Source organism: Fragaria vesca, linkage group LG2 (assembly GCF_000184155.1).
Source record: "Fragaria vesca subsp. vesca linkage group LG2, FraVesHawaii_1.0, whole genome shotgun sequence".
Taxonomy (NCBI): domain Eukaryota; kingdom Viridiplantae; phylum Streptophyta; class Magnoliopsida; order Rosales; family Rosaceae; genus Fragaria; species Fragaria vesca.
This window is the reverse complement of record NC_020492.1, coordinates 12,499,516-12,522,215: the sequence shown is the minus strand read 5'-3', so window position 1 is coordinate 12,522,215 and position 22,700 is coordinate 12,499,516. Positions and strand designations below refer to the sequence as shown.

Below are 22,700 nucleotides of genomic sequence, written 5' to 3'. Positions count from 1 at the left end.
AGAGCAGCATACCTCAGTGTCCACAGCAAACCATCATAAGCATGCCCCACATTTGCCTCATTCAAAATTCTGCAATATATTACATTCCATCAATACAATAAGATTCTCAGAACGTTACTTTGCGTGCTTACAAGGGTCAGGTGTGATATATTCTACATTATCCTGAAGCAATCTTGTAACAGCATGCAGACATGCCCAACTTCTACAGTTTTCTATATTTTTCTAATTATTATTAGTGTGCTTTGTGTTAATGCAGTCGATGACAAAGCAGTACGATGATGCTTAAAAGAATAGGAGGCTGCTAAATAAACAACAGTTTGATCACAACCAGATTATGACACCCATAACTGACCATAACACTTTTTTTAAAAAAAAAAATTAATAATGTTATATGGCATTACTATTATTTATTATTATTCAAAAAACTATTGACAAAAAATTATTAAAAAGTATATTAAAATTTTCAAAAAATAAAAAAATATATAAATATAAATAACAAACACTTGAACTTTCAATACAGCATGCAGTACCTTTGAAAGCTTGTATATATGCCCTCGAACCAGTACATAAAAAGTTCTTTACCAATGCGTGAAAAGTACTTACGAGTAAGGCAACAAAATGAAGCATTCCTGGATTCAGAAAATAGCAAGCAAGTTAAAAGTGCCATATCAAATGACTAAATATTTACGGAGAAAGTGCAGTGTCATCAACAAATTAGATCCTATATCACGCATGGAATTAGATTATAAACATAATCAGTATGCATAGAACTTACCATAACCATTTCCCCTTCATGAGAGCCTCTCGTAAATGGGCAGCAACATGCTCTCTCTTGACCCTCTTTTCAGTAGATGGTGCTTTTGTCAAGTTAATACAAGCCTGAAGAGTAAGTAAAAATGGAGATCAGAGAGCAACCATCTCCAGTCTCAAGATTGCAAATGAATTAAGCAACAGCAAACTTCTCCCAGAGCATAAATAACTTTTAAGAAATAAAAATAAATAACCTTTAACTAAAAACTTACTTCAACCCCAGTCCACCTACCTCATAGAGAAGGTAAAATAAAAAAAATAAAAACACCAATCCACCTATAAATCACTTGAGCTAAAGTTACATTAGAAAGAGGTTGCGATAGAATATGACAGAATCAGTATATCAGGAAATTCAAAGCAAACCAATAAAATCTAGCAGAATTTCTGCAATGCCAACAAGCTATTGAAAGGAATCCCAACACCCCAATTAAAAAAAAAACAAGTACTTTTCCAAATCACAAGAAATAAAAATTGCAAAATCCTAGTAATGGTAGTAAGATTTAAACAAGTGCCATAATGATAAGTAGGCACAGGCTACAGCATAGTAGAGCAGTTACCCTATAAATTACAGCAGCTGCAAGTTCAACCAAGGCACAATGAGAGCTGCTCAAAGTTCCAAACTTCTCATATTTAGCTGCATCACTCCTGCATATGCTGAGATATGTAAGACCATTTGAAACAGCCACAAATAAACTCCAGAGATGATATCAGAAGAAAATAAAAGATCAATTACAAAAAAGATTGAAAAAAGTGAGGTAAAAATGGGAGCTGAAGTAGAAAAAGCGCACCTGGGCACAATTGTATTGGATACAGAGCTTTGATCTAACTGCTTGTACACCATGTCTATAAGTTGTTGTACCAAAAAACTCCCATCAGTAGCACCTCTAGTCATATTCAGTTGTAACCTTGCATACAAAATAAGGGCATCCTGCAGAGAAGCAAAATAGACACATGCTTACACAGTTAGTGATTCAGAATACATATTAAGTGATGAGGTTTTCTTCAATAGCATTATTAATACCTTAAAAGTTTGATCATGTGTTGTCAGCAAACACCGGAAGACAAATTTATGCACGGCGTTGTGAATCTCCAAGGACTGACACCCTAAGTTGGGACCATCTTTTAACAAGTATGTATTAATACACTCCATAAGTTTGCGAGAAACCTTCCCCTCATCCCTGGACAAGAAAACCAGTATGTACTATATTTTACCAAAACATAGAAAAGGGATGTTAAAGATCAACAGGATAGAGCCCCAACAATGGGTTACCTGATGCAAGAGAAAATCCTAACAAAACCTTTAACAATGCCGTCCCTAAGATTATCTGGGAAATCTCCAGGGGGCTTCTCCAGAAGTGAACGCAGAGTATTTACGTCCTTGATAATATGTTGATTATCATTCCTACCACTCAAGCTTTCTTCCATATTGGCCATGTACTGAAGCACTAGGCCTAACCAGTACAGGATTAAATAATTAATATAACAGAGCAATGACAGTGTGATCAATTAGGGTTTAGGGTTTAGGGTGCTAGAGGCTTTAGAAAGAATGACTCACTACAATAGATTCGCTTTCTCATGTGAAATCGATAATCTCTGACAGCCAAAAGGTCATGTAGAAGAAGTCCATATTCCGACTGCCACTGGTAGCTTGGATCATTGCTTAAGACCTCCCAAATATGGTTGAAAAGACTTTTAACCACGGGTAACAGTGGCAATATGTTACCTGATATGATGATAAAACAGTTCCTAGAATCAATTACTAAGTAGCCTGTGAGCATGTACCATGATGCTAAAACATAAACAACCATAAAATTCGGGTAAAAATGAATCTAGTACCATAAATATTATCATCCTGGGCCCGTTGCACAACTATCCTCAGGGTCTTTGCAAAGACCAATTTCGGTGATCCACGCTTGGTTGGGGATATCTCCAGTGAAGCACACCGAATCAACATAGTAACAAAGAAAGGCCATGTTTCAGCTGCAAGAAGAGTAGAAACAGGTGAGGTAGCTTCCAAATTCATAGGATCAATGTGTGGTAATCTAGAATAAGAAAGTTCATCTTACAGTGAGGAATTTCATCTCCTTTAAGCTTGGCAGTTTTCTGTGAAATATAAATACAGAAATCGTTCGATCTATCTCCTTCTAACCATGTATTCAGCAACTTTATCCCTTCCTATGAATTTATACATACACAAAAGACAAAAGGTTAGTGCCGAGATTACTTGCATTTCTTTTCAATTTTAGTTTTCCAGTCACCGGCAAATCAAACACAAGAGAGGAGGAAAGAGGACATACTTCTCGTGTCTTGGCTTTATCGGACGAGAGCTTTGCGACAATTTCTTGGACGTCTCGAGACTTGACCATCGCCTCCGCTAGGGTTTCGCCGAGGGCGGACTTTTAGACTAAACGAGAATAAGAACGTGACGGAGGAGATGGCTGCGACGGAGAGAGACGAGGGCGGACTTGGCTTTATCGGACGAGAGCTTTGCGAGACTTGACCATCGCCTCCGCTAGGGTTTCGCCGTGGGCGGACTCTTTAGACTCCAGCGAGAATTTTAGGCGTGGCTGTGGGCACTCGTAGTCATGAACTTTTTAGACTTAAGAGTTAAGAGTACGGGAGGGAGCGGATCAGCTGTCCCGAATATATCTGAGCCAAACCTGTGTCATCCACTACTATCTTGCCACGTTTCATCGCGCATAACCTAGCTAACACCGTTAAGCCAAGGGAAGAAAAATGTGAAAGCATCAAAATAATATTCATTTTCTATTCAAAAAATAGATAGGAAAATTTTAATAACAATACACCAATTTTGCACCACTCATAATTAAAATTTCTTAACTATCCAAAATAACACATTAGTACATAGACTAACAATCACAATAACACTTTTGTACATGACGTTAACTTCTCAATAACAGAGTCAAATAAATGAGAGTAAAAGGTTGTACTTTAACTATCATACACCTATTTATCCTTATATATTTTCTTATGGGAATGAAATTTACACGTCCTTTTTTATAATCCACACATCTCTGTCCCACTTTTTATAAATAAAAATGTCTAAATTATCCGTGTTTTAATTTATTCAAGTTGTCTAGGATAAAGCCATTTTAAACATTTTCTTATAAAAAAAGACAGAAATATGTGGATTGTAAAAAATGGTGTGTTCAGCCCTTTTCTTATTTCATCATATTAAAAAAAATTAATTAGAAAGACATCTAATTAAAAACCATTGGATGAAAGGAGAAAAGAGAACTTAGGTTTCAATTTACTGTTTCTGCTATGACAATGAATTGCCTTTTATTATTTTACTTATTGATTGTTATTTTCTAATTTTACTCCATAATTATTATAGCATTTATATATATATATATGTTATAACAACTAAAACTATGACTAACATCCATACAGAAAAATTGATGTAATTGTGGTCAAGAAAAAATTATTGAAAGAACAATAGATCGTAAAAAAAACGAAGAACTCTATCTTATTTATTGATACAAGAACAATAATAAACACCGTATGATGTTCTTATCTTTAATATCATATCTTTATACGTGCACTAAGGGTTAAACATCAAAGTTCGATATTTTTTTGGTTTTGAGATGCCGAGTGAGGATTAAGCGAAGCGGGTGAGAGCGGTGAGGCTTATCCCAAACTAGCAGCGTCTATTGGCCACACTGCATCCACAAGAGCGTCATGGCTTCCATCTCCGCTCCGACCCCAACTCCTCACAACCTCACCTTCTCCACCCCGAAATCCTACCCCTCCTCCGCGAAATCCCCATTCTACCCTTCCTCATCCTCCAGGTTCTGTCTCTGCCGCTGTCGCAACCCTTCGTCCGACTCCGTCCGGTGGAGGTGGGACTCGGCGCTCCAGGACCTCGTGAAAACCGCGATGAAGCGCCTCGATTCCTACGTCAATTCGAACCCACAGCCCGACGAGGAGCCTGACTGGGATTGGGATCGGTGGCGTCAGCATTTCCTGGAGGTGGAAGAAGAAGAGCGCCTTGTCTCCATTCTCAAGGCGCAGCTGGGTCGCGCTGTGAATGTGGAGGATTTTGAGGATGCTGCGAGGCTCAAGGTTGCCATTGCTGCCGCTTCCACAAACGACGTCGTCGGCAGAGTCATTTCTCGTCTCAATACAGCTCTACAGGAAGAGCGTTACCAGGAAGCTGCGTTTTTTCGAGACAATGCCGCAGCTGGATTGGTGAGTGAGTGAGTATGATTTTGTTTGTTCCATTCCTTCATTTGGTTAACTGCTAATTGGTTTCTGAGTGTTAGGTGGGTTGGTGGGCTGGCATTTCAAAGGATAGCAAGGATCCTCACGGCCTCATTATACGAGTCACTGCAGAGCACGGACGATATGTCGCAAGGAGTTATAGCCCTCGGTAAGTTTCCTATTTCTAGGATCGTATATCAGTTAATTTATCTGTTATTGATACTTGTCTTTTCTGCCAATGATGTATTTTTTTCATCTTCTCTCAGGCAGCTCGCTACAGCTGCAGCTGGTGTTCCACTGTTTGAGATATTTTTAACAGTGAATAAAAAGGGTGAATACAGACAGCAGGTATTCTCCACTTTTTCTTTGGTAGTATTGTACTTTTATCTACTGCAACGATCACGAATTATCTACTACTTGGGATCATTTTGTGTCTTATTTGGTGTTTTGTGCAACTTTTCTTATTAACAAAAATTAAAGGTTACAATAAACCAAGGAAAAAAGGAAAACAGCATGTGCATATCCTGAGCATGAGCAAAGTCTGTTGGGAGCATGGTGACAAAACAATGTAGAGAAACATGCTAAAGTTTCTGAGATTCCTTAAGTTTTATGGACTATTGAATGCTAAGAGCATCCTTAAACTTCAAAGCATCATTTCAAAATGTAAAATATAGAGTTCACTAAGGGAAGGTTTCCGAGTTCCTCGACCAAAAAAGTTTATCTATGAATTTGAAAGGTTTAGTTTTCTTTATGAACAACCTGTCATCTTTACTCCTTATGTTGGTTAATCCGACTTCTTACCAGCTTTGGCCAGTTAGTAAGTAAATGAGGTATTGGTGGTGAGCTGAACCGGTAGATTAGCTAGGCTGCTCAACCTTTCAGTCCAAGTTGGTCTTATAGATGATGGTATCTGTTGAATAATAGATAACACTAAGATTCTCTGGCATAACTGCATAACATTGAACTTGAACTCAGTTCACAAGTGAAATTTCTTGAAGTTCATCATTCTGATAATCAGTACAGAGGTTAGATGTATAATTACAGTGTCATCACTGGATGTACTCTTATTCTCGTTCATTATGTTTGACATACATTTCTTGTTTTGACTGTGAGCCTCTCCTTTTATATAGATTTGATCTTTCAGTCAAATAATTCATGTATACTTCGCACATAATTTGATCTCTTCCAAATGGATCTTCCCAAGTATTCTCACATGTACATCTATATTTATATTGAGCCCCCAAGCCTGTGGCAAGTATTGTTCCTGATGTTTTCTTAATTCCATAATTTCAGGCTGTGTACTTAAAGCGGGGAGGAGTATTTCCAGATTTTCCACAAGGAAGCTCCAAAGCAATGGATACCTTGAATCCTTTAGATTCAACTGGAGAAAAAAACGATATATTTCTTGGAGGCAGTGCTGATACTGAAGATGGTGATGATATGGATGATGATTTGGATCTTTCTGAGGGGCTCTCTGGATTTCAGAGCATCTTGAGGGATATGATTCCTAATGTGAAGGTCAAGGTTTTGAAAGTAACCGCACCAGGAAACGTAGATCGGGATTTAATATCTAAAGTGATTGAGCAGATCATTGAGGAAGATGATGAAGATAAAGATGATGAAATCGAGAATTCAGATGCTGAAGATGAGGACGAAGATGAAGAAAAGGTTGAAGGTGATCAAGAAATAGATGTGATTGAGCTGGATGCTGATCCTGCAATTATTCAAAATGCAGGGAGACAAGAAATTGCAGTTAAAGTTGTTTTTGGTGGTCTTGGGCAGAAAATATCTAACATCCCACCTAGTAAAAATTTACTCCGAGTCCCTGCTAAAATAGAGAAGAAGGGGCGTTCATCCTTTTCCTTTACTGTTGAGAAAGATATTAATCAACAGCATTCTCGTGACAAGGAACAAAGTTCAGGAGATAAAAAAGTGAAACTTGGAGGTCAACCTAGCATCGATAATGTTATGTTTGATCTTTCTAAGGTCATTGGAAGAGAGAAGATACCATTAAAGGTTGTCTTAAATATCATTGTAGAATGGGAACAACCTGTGACTTAGCAAATATCCTCCACTGCTTGATATTTAATCTTATCCTTTATTCCATAGGTACTCAAAGATGTTGGTGAGCTGATAAATCTCGCTCTCAGTCAAGTTCATAATCATCAACCATTGTCAGGATCCACTACTTTCAATCGCATTGAAATGCCTGTTTCTCAAGATCCATTAAACGGTGAGTTAGTAGAAACTGTTTTACTTTCATTTTGTGTCACCTATTTGATGCTATAAACACAAGGAAAATATGTGCTCAAAGCTGTTTCCTCATTTTCACCACGCTCTTTCTCAGATCATATCCTCCCATGTCCCACTCAAAGAAAAATGTATCCATACCATCAAATAGAAAAGTTCTGTGGTTTACCAAAAAAAAAAAGAAAAAAAAGAAGTTATGTGGGCTTTTTACCTTCAAGGTCATTCGAAGGGATATTTTTCTATTCAGACCATATTTAATTTTTTTTTTTTCAATTTAAATGGTCTGCTTGTAGAGCAGTAACTGTTTGCAAGTTTCTTTATGGTTTTCCACTTTTCGACTTGTTAAAAAAATATGAAATATATTTTCTTCTTGCATGTATTCCCTTCATTGGTATGCTTGTAACATGAACCAGATAGAAGGGAGCTGAAAACCTCGTCAATTTATGATTTAAAGAAAGTTATTGAAATGCAGTTACTCAGTCTGGGATTGCTGTAGAAGCAACATTATTTGCATTCTTTCCGACAAATAATATAAAATTCTGGGAATCTATTTGAGCCCGAGTCTATTCTCGAATAGAATCTCCACAAGTAGCTCTAAAGGAGCTCCTCATTCTCTTAACTAAATATCCCATCTTTAAATCATTCTCTGGTCATTCTTGTTTAAACATCCTATCTAATTGAGTGATTTTACCGTGTTCAATTTAGGGTACTTTTATACACTTTTTTTCACTGTAGTGCTTGTCTTTGGAGCTTTATTTGTCTCTGCTTTCTCTTATATTTTTGATAATAGAAGCTCAGATGTTTACTCTGAACTCCGTGCATCTTGGGATCTTCACCTTGACCAGTTTGTTATCTTGTTTCTGGGTGATATGACACACACATACAGTATATATATATGTGACAAACAAAGTTCTTTTCGATGACAGTACATACGAATTGTTGATCATCCTGCTTGTTTGTAGAATACTGAAATGCATTTACTTATTCCATGCCAGACCATTAAGTCCACCCTTACATTGAATGTATATATCAGGACTATACATTGGCGCACATGGGCTCTACACCTCAGAAGTTATTCACCTGAGACGTAAGTTTGGCCAATGGAAAGAAAATAATGGGACTAAGGAGGCCTCAAACCTCGAGTTTTATGAATATGTGGAAGCCTTAAAACTTACTGGGGATCCTTATGTACCAGCTGGCCAGGTAATCATTAAGACGTTACAAGTGTCTAGCTTCATACAAAATTGTTGAAATAAAACATCATCGGCGGTTCATGAAGGATCTGCGAGTAGTTATTTCCTTGCTTCTGAATCATGTAATTAAATTAAAGACTTAAGGAAACCAAACTAGATCTTCAAAGTACCTACCTGAGCTATGCTAAATTACTAGTTACTTAGTTTCTATCATAAATTGGAGATCTCATCAATTTTTTTCTTCAGGTGGCATTCCGTGCAAAGATTGGCAAAAGATATCAGCTTCCTCATAAAGGGATCATACCAGAAGAGTTTGGAGTGGTATATTTTTAGCTGGTTGGAGTTAATTTTTTCCAATAATTTTTAGCTGGTATATTTTAATTTTCCTTTTCATTGAAGAGTGTTTTTGGTTGTTTTGGAAACTCAGGTTGCTCGATATAAAGGACAGGGGAGGCTTGCTGAGCCAGGGTTTCGTAATCCTCGATGGGTTGATGGTGAACTTGTTATTCTTGATGGAAAGGTCATAACAATTTTCTTCTGCCAATTTAAATTTCTTGGTAATCTGAATCAGTATTTTATTCACTATCCCTAGAATGAATAGTCACTGAGATACACCTTAAATGAACTGTTGCAGTACATTAAAGGAGGACCTGTTGTTGGGTTTGTTTATTGGGCCCCAGAGTATCATTTCTTGGTGTTCTTTAATCGACTGAGGCTTCAAGGCTAGGTTCATTGTACATAATGCTCAAGTTGTTGATATCTTTTCTTCGCAATTTTGTAGGGTAAGTTCCTTCGCATTTGAAAAAACTCTATGCAAGAATGTACAAATAATGTATATAATCATTTGGAGTAATCTTGCAAATGTTAGCCCTCACACTAATTCACAAGTTGTTTAGGAATGTGATCCAATTGAAGTTATAAAATAGAGAATAAGGCTCCGAGTGTCATTAAGTGAAGGGAGGGGTAGAGATCTGTGCTTCTTCTGTGTATATCTGTTCTTACCCAGACCCATAGTTTGATCCCATCGGTCTAGGGTTTGAACCCCAGATGGTACATATGTAGCTAATTGCTAGCTTTCCCGTCCCCTAATGATTGTAGGATTGAAACAGAAAGAATAAACATAAACATCAGTATGTTTTCCTTTGTGCTTAAGTGTGGTATTCAGCTGTGTGGCCATAACTTCTGATAGAGGTTTCTTTTGTCCTTGTGGTGCAGTTTAGATATGAATTACATCTACAAAGGGCTACATATTCAATGCTTATTCAACTGACTGGTGCACATGCAAGCATGCCAACTCAAAAACGATTACTGAAAGCTTTGGACTGCAATAGATTAGATAATTGCCTTCTTTGATCCTGTTTCTGGAAAATCGTTTTCTGTCATTGTATGTCTAACCTCTGTTGTTTTGTCTAAAGTAAAATGCACATCAGTGATGCTTTTGTGCTGTCTTTCTTCCAGTGCCGCTGTAGTAATTCTAATTTGGAGATGCTATTAGGACTTGATAAAAATTTAACCAATATATTGATGGGTTTCATTCCTGTATATATTAGGTTTGTATATATCTATGCATGTTATTAGAAACCAAAGTATTTTTTTGGTTTATTGCATTGACATTATTCCTTTACTCTCTTTTTAATGGAATGTCTGGCTTTCGCTGTTACCAATATATGATTACGATTATGTCCATATTTCAATCAGAAACTGGAACAAAGTGTAGATTTAATACGAAAGGCCAAATTGACATGATCAAGAAATGGATTCATTTCCAGTCTAGTAAGGAGGGACTTTTGTTAGAACCCTAATTGATACGATTTCAGTTGATAACTTGAGTATTCTTCTGTTTCTACCAAGTAATTAGTGTCTATCAATGTTGTTTTTGATCAAGAGTTGTTGTCTGCGAGTGAGGGTGAGCTGGAAGCGATCGTAGAGTAGCTGTGATCGTCCCGGTTCAAAAATCATCATATATAATTTGCAACTTTTTTTTTTTTTGTTTGTTACAAACGGAACCTAAAAAAGGCTCGAACAATATAATTTGCAACTTTCATTTCTTTATTTTTATTTTTTTCTTCATTTCTCTATTTTTGAATACTCTGATGAGGCTGATATATAATGAACGAAGGACTTGGGAGATCTGGAGGTACTTTGTGCTGGTCTTTTCAATGACATTGATTTACTCCATGTTTCATTTTTCATTTGGAGAAGGTTTCTAAAAATGTTGCAAGTGCACTTTGAAGATTTAGGAAAACCAAATCCGCTTTTGGTGCAAGTAAAGTTGAGTATCTTGGACTCTGATGTATTTGGAGATTGGAATGCGGTTAGGGTGTGAGAAACCGTATTGCAGTCATGAGCAAACATCGTCCCAAATAGGGCTACAAGTCAGCTCAAGCCGCTTGTGTTCGGCTTGGTTTTTGGCTCCTTTGGCTCGTGCTCATAGGATAAATGAGCTAAGTTTGAGCTCAATATTATGCCCGATAAGGAAACTAGCCGAGCTTGAATAAGGAGGTATTCGGCTCGTTTATCTCGTGAGTAACTCGTCTTACAAATATATAAACAAAATATAATTTATTTATAAATTTTTCACTACCTTCCTATTTAATTATAAGTTAATTTGAAATATTTAAGTAAAATGTAGAATTAACTTGAATAAGGAGGTATTCGGCTCGTTTAGCCCGTGAGTAGCTCGTCTTACAAAATATAAACAAAATATAATTTATTTATAAATTTTGCATTACCTTCCTATTTAATTAGAAGTTAATTTGAAATATTTAAGTAAAACATAGAATTAAAATTTATTTAATCATTATAGACTTGTTTAGTCTGTGTAGACTTGTGGTTTAATCTCGTCCATATTTTAGCCTATGAGGTTCTATATTCATTTAAATAGTCTCTGATGTCACAATTTTTCTCTCTGTCTATTTTCTCCATCTATTTTCTCCGTTTAAATGGTGACGTGGCCGTTAAGAATTTTCTAGCTCACCGTAAAATTTTGTGAATTGACCTAAATACCCATGTTATGCTAATGCTAACATCTCGACTCTGACTCTTTACTCTCTCTACTCCTCCTCCACCTCCTCATCGCAACCACATCACCCACCGGACCTTCATCGACTTCACCACCATAAACTAGGTCTGCCACCGCGGCCTCAACCACATACTCGAGCGCAAGAAAAACCTCCGGCCAGTATTCAACATCCCCATTTCCACCCTCCCTCCAAATCCCCACTCTCGCCCTGTCGACTTCACCCCGCAGCTTCTCGACATCGACGTCAAGGAGCAACTCATGTACCAGAGCCACTAAACCCACTTACCCTGCATCTCTCTCTCGACGCTTAAAACTCAAACCCTCACCACAATCTTCGCCGCCAACCAAACCCTAAACACCACCACCAATGAAGCCCCTCCCTTTTCCGGTTCAAACCCGAGCTAGATCTGCAATCTCAACTACCCCTTCTCGCCTCCCCTTCTTCTATCTGAAATTCAAAGCCATTTGTAAACATTTATATTTCAACTTGATGGGAATTGACCACCTAATTGGGGATTTCAATCCCTAGAATTTCAGATTTAGGAACTGAAAGGTTGTTGGACGGTGAGCTCGGCGGCGCTGGTGGGTTTTGGAGGTGAAGAAAGAAAAGAAAAGAAAGAAGCCGAGAAACGAAGTTATTAGAAGGAAAAGGAAAGGTAAACAAAGCTAGATTCTTGTTAGTATACAATTTTTATTTTTTAGTGTTTGACTGCCACATCATCATATTAACGGGGGAAATGACGGAATAGACCTTTAGATCAAAAACTGTGACTTCAGGGACCATCGAGATTAAATTAGAACGAGATTAAATTAGAAGAACGAGGACTAAATCGGTGATGAACCTGGACTAAACAATATTTAGCCCTAAAATGTATTACAAACAACAATCAAATCAATTTAATTTGGCCCAGTACCATTTGGTATAACGGCATAGTCTCTTTTTAATAAGTGGGAGATTGTGAGTTTGATTCACAAAGCTTTAATACCTTAAATATTTGCTTGATGGTTAGACATCAAATTTAGATTATTATTTAATTTTTTTTTAACTTTATAAATTTAAAGTTAAATGAGTCAAGCCGACCCGATTTAAGCTCGAGCCGAACCTAGCTCGAGCTCGAGCTTAAAGAAAAATATTCAAGCTGAGCCGAGCCTGAACATGAAAAAAATTATTCAAGCTTTAACCAGGCTCAAACTCGATAAAAAGTAAACAAGTCAAACATAAACACCTTAGTATTCAGCTCAACTCGACTCATTTTCACCCCTAGTCCCAAATAAATTCCAGATTAATTTGAAGGAAGAAAGAGTAACTAATTGCCTTTATCTACATTGTGCCGGTTTTAATGATACATAAATACAGCAACTTCCAAAGTCAAACTTCCATCTTCTTGTTCCTAGTGTAACTTGATAGATCCTAAAATCTCCAAGATTCAAGCCATGGCTACTGGATGGAATTATTGAGGATGAACTTCTCTGCGTAAGTGCTTAATTGTTTCACTTGGATGTGGATAGACGAACCAATGTGGTAAGTGGTAAGACATTAATTCATCGGAAAGTCCTCTTGAATGAATTTTTCTCATACATAGAAGGACATGAGCTTATGGCTTAAATTCTCGCATTCCAACCTGTAGAACATATCTACCTGTACAACAATTTAAAAAGAAGAATGTAAACGATCAATCGCTTAAAGTTCCAACAAATGAATGAGTAGAAAAACAAAACAAAATAAAAAGTACCTGGAGATGTAAATTATAGAACACCCTCCCTCCAGAGGACTCGAAAGTAGAAGCATTCAGTATTTCAAGCCCATCCTCCTCCAGGCTTTGCAAAATCCGAGATATGATATTGTGGGTGGACTTAACCGTGGATATTTGAATGGCAAGTTCAGTATCACTAAGACGACTTGTTGATACAGCAGATAGTGAGCTCCCACTCCTCCGAGCTGTGCTTTGTAGCTGCTTTTCCTCTTGTAAGATTACATTTTCTTGCTTGGACATGTTTGATAAAAGCTCGTCTCTTTTTTGAATTAGTCCCTCTACTTGCTGTTGGAGCTCTGGAATGTATTTCAGCACCCGTGAAACTGTGGCAGGAATGCTTAATCTTTTCTGTATTAGAAAAAAATATTTGCATAGTGTAAGTAGGATTCAATACTTGCTATTGTGGAGTATGGAACTATGGATACTTTTAGGCTTATTATTGTGTGTCATGCTCTAAAACAAGACATTTAGGCTTCTTCTTTTTTTTCATGTTAAAGCAACACTAGAGAAGTTGATGGTATAGGAAAGAAACGTAGTCATACCGCATGATCAGCGGGAACGAGAGAACGCAGTGATGAGTACAAGTTGTTGATCTTCTTGCGGCGGTCACGCTCACTAGCATTGTGGTTGAGCTTCTTGACCATTGAAGATATGTTGGACTCGCCGCTGACTGCGGTGGATGGCGTGGAGTGATCTAGCTGATCAAACTGTGGCTGCAGAGTTGTTGGGAAATGAAGAAGCGATGATTCTGCTGAGTAATAGTTGTCGTGGTCATGACTTATGGAATGATCTTCCAAGGGCCATCCAATTGTTGAAAATAGAGGAGGAGATAAAGCCAACATGGTATGAGATATGAGATTGCTTAGATTGCTGAATTGTTGAATTGAATTTGCTGGGATTTTGGTAGATCATGACATTCATATATATATACAAACAACCGTCATTTTCATGGTTCACCTCAGCATCATTAAGTAATTCAAAAGTTGATGGAGTCCATGCAACCAAAATTTTCATTACAATAAGATGGCTAGGAAAGTAAGTTGCCAATTTATTCCCATGCCAAGCGTGTGTGTGCCCGTGTCCATCTGTTGCTTCCATAGATTTCCTCAAGTCTACAGAGACAATGTTCCTCAAGGTCTAAACAATTGTGTACATGTGGTCACTTCAAAACTCTAAACAATTTGGGGCAAGTGCAAATAGCGTGTGTTGTGCATAAAATACACGAGTTTGGAGAGACTTGGTCACTGATTCCACGTGCCTATGCTTCTGTTTCTCATGGAGACCTCAACTCTCTTATTTCATTACCAATATTCATGGTTTCCATCCAAAGCTTATCAACTAATTAACAATTATACCTCTCTATGTTTGTATATGTTCATATCTATATACTATATAGATTCTGTTCTCCTTGACATTTCTGTTTGTACTTGATAAACGATTAATTTCCTAACCAAAATGGATCTTCCCCTAGCTAGTTCATACGTTGGGATACAGGTTAGGAATATACGATCGAATCCTAAACATCTGAGGTAGGTTCTAGGTAGCCTCTGTCTCTCTAGTTCTTCAATTTTTAACCTGTAGGATGAGTTTTTCGCTGTGAGAGGTACATGCCTAAGGGCAAATACTGAGACTTGCGTTCAGCCGTTTGTGTGACTGGCTAATGTAATACATAACACAGATAGTAAAATGTCTCGAGTAATGGATAATTCATCGTAAGATAAAATTGATAGTGTTGAATACGTTATATGATGCGACCAGTAATTAAAGACAAGCAAAGATACTGCATCAACAAAGCAAAGATACTGCATCTTTTTTGTTGAACAAAGCAAAGATACTGCACTGCATCTAAACGAAAAAAGAAAAACTCCACTATCCCAAAATTGCACAGATCACCGATCGAGCTGCCATACACATAATGATCCATTCACCCGCGGCCTCTTCTGCCTCTGCCCCCTCTGCCACCTCTGCCCCCTCTACCTCTACCCCTGCTTCCAAATCCATTCCTATTTTGTTTTAGTCCCAATGACTGAACTCCCCGTCTCTTTCCACGCTCTGCTTCTACATCATCATCCTCTTTATATTTTGCGGAGCCTCTAGCTCTAAAGGAAATCTCACGTGACCCTCCGGGCCCCAGCTTAACACCTCTTGGGAGGGCAGAAACCCGCTGATCATCTCCGAGTGCTTTTACCCTTTCTCCCAATGGCAGCAGCTCCTCATGTCTAAGTGATGCGCCACTCCAGACTGCCTCTGCATGCCGCTCATTCTTGACTTCCAACAATCTAAAGAATTTAGAACCAACTATTAGTACAGGAAAATTCAAGTTTTAACCTCCTTTAACATTCTTAAAAGTAAAAAGTTCAGACCAAACCCTCATGCATAGACAAAGATATTTCTTCTGTTTATGACAATTCTATTTTATAAAATTATACCAACTTGACCAAGGATAAGAATCCTTTGCAGATGTATTTTGTATTGTATTTTGTCCCTGTACAGTCTCTTATATTTAAAACACGAAAGCTATGCGTATAAATGGAGTCCAGTTCAAAACTTCATATAATGTCTTGTTCTTCAACAGAATGCAATGTAGTCAACGAACACACAGGAAGGATAGTCTACAAAGATAAAGCAAGAATGACTCACCTTGGAGCTCGTCCTTTCCCTTTTATTCTGTTGTTTCCATATTCAGGCTCGTCCTCTGATGTTGCATCACTATGATTCTCGTCTTCATCTTCCATGATAGGTCTGAAGTGTTCTTCCACCAGAGATGCTCGCTTGTTAGAAGAAACTGGGTGTAAAGCCTTGTATTCTTGTGAATACTCATCAATTTCAAAGTCCTTCACACAAATTACAAAAGGATACATTAATGGAACTGTTAACACAATCTACTAACAAACAAGTATTGATCGTATGGTTCATTTCTTTTCCCCACCCCAAGGAAAGCTAGGTTCGCAATATGAATAAAACCAGAGCTAATACAGAGATAAAACAGAAACACACTCAACTTGGGAAAACAAAACAGGAAAACAACCAAACTCATTAATATTGAAGACACGAGAAAACTAAAAATGATAGAAAGAAAAAAAAATTCAGTTAAATCTACTACTATAAAGCCAAGCCAAAAGCTTCACCAAATTGTGGATTGCCTAAAGTACCCGTTATATTAAAAAGAATTACTTAAACTAATTATCATATAAAGAAAACAACTTTTTAAAAAGAAGGTCGGGACAAAGAACCTTCCACGTTTTTCTTCTATTCACCAATAACATGTGCATCACACCGGTCAGAGGTTAGTAATAGGATAAAACACAACACTGACAAAATTCACTCAATACAACTGAATTCAAAAAAGAAGTTGCTTATCATCGGAAAAAGAAAAAACAAAAAAACAGAGAAGTTGCTTCAACACAAATCTCAACTCCGCAAATACATGAAACAGCATGCTTATGTTGATCGAATGACCCAGAAAACCACATTTAAAGTGAGAGAGAGATTGAAAATTCTTTCTTTCCCTCACTCACACCCTCCCAAAAAACTCGCATTTAAGCTTCTTAACCACACTAGGAAACAAGAAAAGACAGATAATAATTTGGCAGACTTTGCCAAACAGGCGCACTGGGGTAAGTCCCACACCCCTAGACAAGCCCCTCTTCGAACTTGTTTTCAGCACTATACCAAAAGGTCCTAGACTGCGAGGCTAGCCACCCCATTGGAATTTTAAATTGTTTGGACCACTTGTAGAGTTGTAGAGGTTGTCAGGAAAGGTGTAGACTGAGACCCCCCAAAATAAAAAAAATAACAAAAAAAAGTAACAAAAATGAGAAAATCATTGCTGTCCTCTTTCATGGGAGCCTAGATTATCATACCTTATCTTCAAAAATTGCTTTGAATCGCTCATCTTCAAAAATATTTTTATCAAGTGCCTTCTTTTTCTTGGATGGCTTGTTCGTCTCATTTTCATCTTTAGTTTCATTTTCTGTTTCTTCATACTCCAACAACTTCACTGCCAACTGTTGGTTGACCTTGGGCAATTTTCTCTTTTTCTGCAGTAAACAAAAAGCACAGTACATAAGGAATCATACTATTGACCTCATAATAGATAATTTAACATGAGTCCCGCACAAAGTCAATATAATATAAACACACTCTAGGACTGTGAACACCATGGTCCCAAATTAACAGTTGAACCAGTTTCTTCAAAAAGAATTATGAGCACCTCGAAGCAAAGTTGAATGTTGTTTAAAGAGACTAACTTATATAGATGAAAAGAAAATAGGAAGTAGTCTGGATGCAAAGGTACCAAAAAAAAATCATATGGTTGTAAATCTATAAACAGTATTCAGAAGAAAGTGTCTAACCGTAATTCGCTGTCCTGCAAATTCTTTTTCTAGCTTCTGCTTTTTCTGTTGTTCAATGTATTCACTATAATCAAAAGGCTCTACCATAGCTTTTGCCTGCAGAAAGTATGCAATAAGGATCATTAGACTACCAAATTAGTACCTTATACAGCAAGTGACATATCATCTTTGAATAGAAATCAATAACGTTTCACCAACTCACGGTAATTAAGCCATCCATGCTCAGTGCCAGAAAATGTTTACTAAGAATAGAATATAGAGTAGAAAAGGAAAAGGGCGACACAAATTTATTTATTTTTTGCAACAAGTCCAACAATTCTTTCCATTTATGAAATATAGCTAGGGGCCAGCATACTATTGGATGGTAAAGCTTCATTTCGGTTCCAAGCATTCATTAACCCCTTGATCAAAATAAGCATATATAAATGAAGGCGGCCTTACCTTTTTATACAACGAATAACGAACAAAGTACCCATGCATGTAAGCCCTGAGTAGATTGGTTCCAATCAGTTTAGTCAACCTCAACCTCTCAAGTTCTTCCTTCGTCAAAAATTTAAAATTATCATAGATGGTCGTCTGTGCACCCTCCTCTAGCTCTTCCTGTAAAAAGAACAGGCAAACCGCTATTAAATGGAGATATAAGAACAATGGAACCAAATTAATACAGGAAAAAAAAGAAGTTGAAACCTACAGTTAGATTTTGCAGGTAAGAACACCAATTTGGAGCAGGTCCAAGTTCAGGTATGAAATACGATGGTATCTGACTGCAGTCCAGAGCCAACAGCATCAATCCACTGCCAGGAAATGTACATATATCATTTATCGCTCCAGCCGTGGGCTCAATGCTTGTCATTCCTTCTCCCTGAACACAATGGAATATCCACTTGCTTGTATATAGAGAAAAACAATATTCCAAACTTTTCATTATATCCAAAAGTATACTAACTTACCGTATCAGGGTCCCATATTCTAACAACGTGACTATCAGTGGTAATTAGCTTCGGCCGTTCAGAATTAAGAGTTTGATGCCACTTAATGTCTAATATTGGGCTGCCATACCTATGAAACAATGACAGGATCTTCAACAATCAGTAAATTACAAGGGGGGAGAAAAACAAGGCCCCTTATCATGTTGAATCAGGAAAAACTGCACAAGGAGGATATACTCACATGTGATCCTTAACCTGTATAGGATGTGATGAACGCAAGTCATAGATGAGTACCTGCAGGTTCAATGACACAATTGAAGTTATATTATTCAATCTGAATGCAATTAATTCTTGTTGAGAAGTGGCTTGCAACTACAGAAGGTACAGGTGATGGTCCCAACAATTCATCTCGTTATCTAGTAATGTACAATGAAGATGCAAATCCATACTTGTTGAATTGTAGTGTATTCTTACCACCAACCATGCAATCTTAATCATCACACCTACTTGTCAATCATTACTTATTCAACTATACCCACTTCTTCACACCAAATTCTAATACTAGGGCAGTGATGCAAATTATTTCTCAAGATTTGTCTTGGGACTTTGATTAAATTAAAACTGGAAACAATGATGGGAAGAACACCAATTTCACTAACCACTGGCTGCAACAATTGATGAATCATGTGGTAGAATTTTCCGTATAAGGAAATATGGTCCTCAAATTAGTACCTTTTTGAGTTTATTCTTTTTCTAAAGTCAAGGCCACAATATGAAATTTTGGCATATGTTAACCTATTGACTGATGTAAATACAACAGAAACATTCCAACGGATCCATATCATCATGTTCTTCTTATACAGAAATGTTCACCTAGTCATCAACTGATCAAGAAAATGCTCAATCACCCTTGGATGTAAGTCTAAGGGTAGAGAGGATTATCAGAAACTTTAGTTGTTTTATTCTCCACCGTGATTGACCAAAATTACTTTGGTCAATTTCTGCCCAGGTGAACGTTACTGTCCTCATATACAAGACAATTGCCCACCCCAGGCCGCGCACACGTGGGGTTTTATTACAAAGAGTCTATAGGATCCTTTGTTGTGACTAGCTTAAGAACCGCTTGATTGTTTTCTTTGTATTTAAACATCCTGACGAGGACATCACAGTCAAACCTTTTAAATTTTATGAGCGAAAGAAATGGAAATAGAGAGCACCTAATCATTCCCTTTCCATATGGCCTGATTAACTGCTCTCGGTGTAAAATCTGCAGCTTGGAGGGAAAGCTGAGTATGATTCTAGAAGTCTCTAAGCTTTGTGTCCTCTCAAATTTCTGCCTGTCTGTTCAGCTTTTCATTTCAGTTCGGAAGTTTTAAGATTTCTTTCATGAGGTCTTTTATGCTTCCGTTTTGGATATTTAGGAGTCCTAATATTTTATTTTATTTTGAAACTAGGGTATCCGGATCTTTGACCCGACTAATCCCTAGGCTTCCCGCCTGACCCCATGGGAGAGGGTCGAACCTGAGACCTCTTGGGAGCAAACCAAGTGTCTGACTGCTAGACCAACAACTCTTTGGTGATATTTAGAAATCCTAATGAGTCTTTAATGTTAGTTTAGGTCAGATATCTTCTCTAGTATAAATAAGTGTAAGTGTTCTATTATATAAAATTATCAGAGTGTTTCTGAGTTTTCCTGTGATGGGATTAGGTTTCTCACCCAACACTAGGCTTCTCACCTGTGATGGGATTATTGTGAAGCCTAGTTTTGGGTGAGAAGCTTAGTGTTGGGTGAGAAACCTAGTGTTGGGTGAGAAACCTAGGAGTGATTCCTAAATCAAAGTGTTCTGTGTGAGTTTAAAGCCTTAAGCTTTGGAGTTTGTCGATCTGGTATATAGGCAGTTTGTATACTTCAACACACCTCTTATGTCGAATATGACTGAAAGGCCAATTTTATGCTATTGGAAGGTAAATCTGGATAAGCTAATAATTGTTTAAATTTTTAAATAAGCCAAGCTATCAGTTATGTGTTGCCGTTGAGGAAAAACTACATTAGCTACTGCAAGGTTGAGAATGATCAACATGGTGGGAATTTCCAATATGAACACAACTAAAATAAAACAAAATAAAAATTGCATTGTACCTTTATTAGATTAAAGAAAAATTAATTATACCTTCCCTGCACTGCTTCCAACAGCCATTAAGAACCCCGTTTTTTCATCAAATTGTACTGCTGTAACTTCCTGCAAATCCAAAATGCAGTCAGATGGTTACTTAAGACAGGATTAAAAGCAAAGAGAATGAGGAGGTAGAGCAGTCAGAAAAAGGAAAGAAATGTAATTAAGAGGTCCTCTCAAAGGAAAGGGGTGGGGGAAGAAAAAAACAAACAAACTATAATGAAACTATAGACAGGAGACCTTTACCTGGTCAATGTCACCAGCCGGTCCCACAGCATTTATCCTACCAACTGGAGATTTCATTCTCAAGTCAAAACATTCAACAGCGCCATCCTCACCACCACAAGCAACTAAACCATGAAGCTTGCTGAAATTTCAAACCAAAATCTCCTCACTCTTAGACAAAAACCAACACCAACAATATATATGAAAAAGAGAAAGAAGAAAACTAAATAGCAAATTAAGGACAAGAAATCACCTTCGAGAAACTACATTTAGCGCTGGCGACTGTGTGTTGAGGGAAGTTAAAAATCGCCCCTACAAACCAGTGATTGTTAAGATTGAAAGAAGTGTGAAGCAAAGTAGAAACTTGTTTAAAAGAGTGTGGTTGATAAAAACAAACCTGTTCCAAATTAATTCTGTAAAGTTCAGGAGAAGAGGCAGCACAGAGCAAATCACATGACCAGCAATCATAAGCCATATCCCTACCCATTCTGCAGACAGACCCAAGTTGAATCAACACAACACATTGTACAACAGAAAGGAAAAATTGAATGCGTTCAGAAGACGGAACCTGGGAATCCGCAAACTGTAATGCTTTCCGTATTTGGCATGTAGATAAACAGAACGATTGGCACACAAAAAGGCAAGCTTGGAATAATCATCGGCCAAAACCTAAACAGATAACAAGCGGGTGAATATATATATAAGAGATGGTGTGAGATGAGAAATGAAGTGGAACAGAGAGAGAGAGACCTGAAAATCAATAATCTCGGAGTCGAGGTGCCTCTCGAACTTGAGGGAGAGTTCCCTGAGCTCGTAAACTTTGACTTGAGGTGGGTATATACCTGAATCAGGGAATGAAATAAGGAAGGATTGCGAAATTGAAATGGGATGAAGTCGTAAGCAAATACCATTACCAGATGCAATGAGGAACTCGCCGTCGGGGGTGGCTTTGATTTTGGTGGTGGCGGTTTCGAAGCGGAGGTCCTGGATCAGGTCCACTCTTTGCATATAATCTGAATGAATCCAACAAGAACATGAATACTAAGTAACTAGACGACGAGAAGAAGAATAGGGTCGTCGGAAAAGGTACTTTTGTCCTTGCGGAGAGCACGACGCTTGTTGGGGTCGAGCCAGGTAGCCAGAGAGGGCTGCTGATTAGCAACGCTGTACATCTTGACGCCATTGATGGAGGTCGACTTCAGTTTGCCGCCATGGTATGCCATCCTGCCGAGTTTCTTTGCGAGACCTCTAGTATAGTAGAGAGGGTCTCTGGAGTCGGCGGCAAAAGGTTTTTCTACCTCATTCTGCCGAGTTGACGTGCTCCATATATAATCCGACACGTGTCAATTTTAATACTTATTTGAAAAGAAAAGTAGATTTGGGGTTTAGGGTTCAAGGGGATGAAAGGAAGCGGGGAGGGAACTTGAGGGGAGCTAGGTCACTATATGTTGAAATGGACTCCATCTGCTCTTCATTAATCTCTGCACATTATGATGGTCAACTTAGTCCCATCTGGATTAACTGGATCAGTGCCAACACAAATGATTTATTACAGAAAATCAATAACAAGCTGGCAGGTTGGAAAAAATGTACTCTTTATAGAGCAGGTAAGCTCACATTAATGCAAGCTAACATCTCAAGAATGCTTAACCACATTATGTCTTTGTTTCAAGTGTCCGGCAAAATTTACTAACACAATTGATAAGAAGGCGAGAGATTTTTTCTGGTGGTCTGGCTCCAAGGCTGCAACTGTGGCTTGGGACA

At 37.8% G+C, this 22,700-nt stretch overlaps 4 protein-coding genes across 4 annotated transcripts in view; 1 reads left to right on the top strand and 3 right to left on the bottom strand.

Moving 5' to 3' along the window:
• LOC101295891 (serine/threonine-protein kinase ATM-like) overlaps positions 1–3,232 on the bottom strand; it is a 41,400-nt gene extending 38,168 nt beyond the window's left edge. The window contains exons 1-11 of the mRNA XM_004292427.1: positions 3,108–3,232; positions 2,877–2,985; positions 2,647–2,790; positions 2,366–2,533; positions 2,081–2,261; positions 1,832–1,988; positions 1,599–1,738; positions 1,368–1,452; positions 776–879; positions 531–629; positions 13–69 (exon numbers count right to left, since the gene is read on the bottom strand). Of these exons, the coding sequence (XP_004292475.1) occupies positions 13–69; positions 531–629; positions 776–879; positions 1,368–1,452; positions 1,599–1,738; positions 1,832–1,988; positions 2,081–2,261; positions 2,366–2,533; positions 2,647–2,790; positions 2,877–2,985; positions 3,108–3,176 (1,313 nt within the window). The 5' untranslated portion in view covers positions 3,177–3,232. The remainder of the gene's footprint in view (positions 1–12; positions 70–530; positions 630–775; positions 880–1,367; positions 1,453–1,598; positions 1,739–1,831; positions 1,989–2,080; positions 2,262–2,365; positions 2,534–2,646; positions 2,791–2,876; positions 2,986–3,107) is intronic.
• A 1,237-nt stretch (positions 3,233–4,469) lies between these two features.
• LOC101309499 (protein EXECUTER 1, chloroplastic-like) lies at positions 4,470–10,100 on the top strand. The gene is made up of 10 exons (XM_004290364.1): positions 4,470–5,022; positions 5,097–5,203; positions 5,301–5,382; positions 6,328–7,050; positions 7,144–7,267; positions 8,318–8,487; positions 8,724–8,798; positions 8,905–8,997; positions 9,112–9,259; positions 9,693–10,100. Exons 1-9 carry the CDS (start codon positions 4,513–4,515, stop codon positions 9,202–9,204), a joined length of 1,977 nt encoding a protein of 658 aa, XP_004290412.1. The 5' UTR covers positions 4,470–4,512; the 3' UTR covers positions 9,205–9,259; positions 9,693–10,100.
• Positions 10,101–12,590: 2,490 nt separating this feature from the next.
• LOC101309207 (transcription factor ORG2-like) lies at positions 12,591–14,143 on the bottom strand. The gene is made up of 3 exons (XM_004290363.1): positions 13,796–14,143; positions 13,233–13,601; positions 12,591–13,138 (listed from the first exon to the last, which is right to left on the bottom strand). The coding sequence occupies exons 1-3, from the start codon at positions 14,093–14,095 to the stop codon at positions 13,073–13,075; spliced, it is 735 nt and encodes a 244-aa protein (XP_004290411.1). The 5' UTR covers positions 14,096–14,143; the 3' UTR covers positions 12,591–13,072.
• A 789-nt stretch (positions 14,144–14,932) lies between these two features.
• On the bottom strand, positions 14,933–22,414 carry LOC101308921 (nucleolar protein 10-like). Its single transcript, XM_004290362.1, has 16 exons — positions 22,027–22,414; positions 21,851–21,949; positions 21,687–21,778; positions 21,505–21,605; positions 21,334–21,424; positions 21,190–21,248; positions 20,958–21,078; positions 20,709–20,777; positions 18,779–18,831; positions 18,559–18,667; positions 18,300–18,470; positions 18,050–18,208; positions 17,609–17,704; positions 17,117–17,293; positions 15,894–16,087; positions 14,933–15,532 (listed from the first exon to the last, which is right to left on the bottom strand). The coding sequence occupies exons 1-16, from the start codon at positions 22,157–22,159 to the stop codon at positions 15,178–15,180; spliced, it is 2,079 nt and encodes a 692-aa protein (XP_004290410.1). The 5' UTR covers positions 22,160–22,414; the 3' UTR covers positions 14,933–15,177.
• Positions 22,415–22,700: the final 286 nt, after the last annotated feature.

Excerpts from the sequence above, each read along its gene's own strand:
- LOC101309499 (XM_004290364.1), top strand. The coding sequence starts at position 4,513 with ATGGCTTCCATCTCCGCTCCGACCCCAACTCCTCACAACCTCACCTTC. Across the intron at positions 5,204-5,300 it reads GCAAGGAGTTATAGCCCTCG|GCAGCTCGCTACAGCTGCAG; the intron begins GTAAGTTTCCTA and ends ATCTTCTCTCAG. Across the intron at positions 5,383-6,327 it reads AGGGTGAATACAGACAGCAG|GCTGTGTACTTAAAGCGGGG; the intron begins GTATTCTCCACT and ends CCATAATTTCAG.
- LOC101309207 (XM_004290363.1), bottom strand. The coding sequence starts at position 14,095 with ATGTTGGCTTTATCTCCTCCTCTATTTTCAACAATTGGATGGCCCTTG. Across the intron at positions 13,602-13,795 it reads TCGTTCCCGCTGATCATGCG|AAAAGATTAAGCATTCCTGC; the intron begins GTATGACTACGT and ends TTTCTAATACAG. Across the intron at positions 13,139-13,232 it reads TCTATAATTTACATCTCCAG|GTAGATATGTTCTACAGGTT; the intron begins GTACTTTTTATT and ends ATTGTTGTACAG.
- LOC101308921 (XM_004290362.1), bottom strand. The coding sequence starts at position 22,159 with ATGGCATACCATGGCGGCAAACTGAAGTCGACCTCCATCAATGGCGTC. Across the intron at positions 21,425-21,504 it reads TACAGTTTGCGGATTCCCAG|AATGGGTAGGGATATGGCTT; the intron begins GTTCCGTCTTCT and ends GTCTGTCTGCAG. Across the intron at positions 17,294-17,608 it reads TTGCAGGACAGCGAATTACG|AAAAAGAGAAAATTGCCCAA; the intron begins GTTAGACACTTT and ends TGTTTACTGCAG.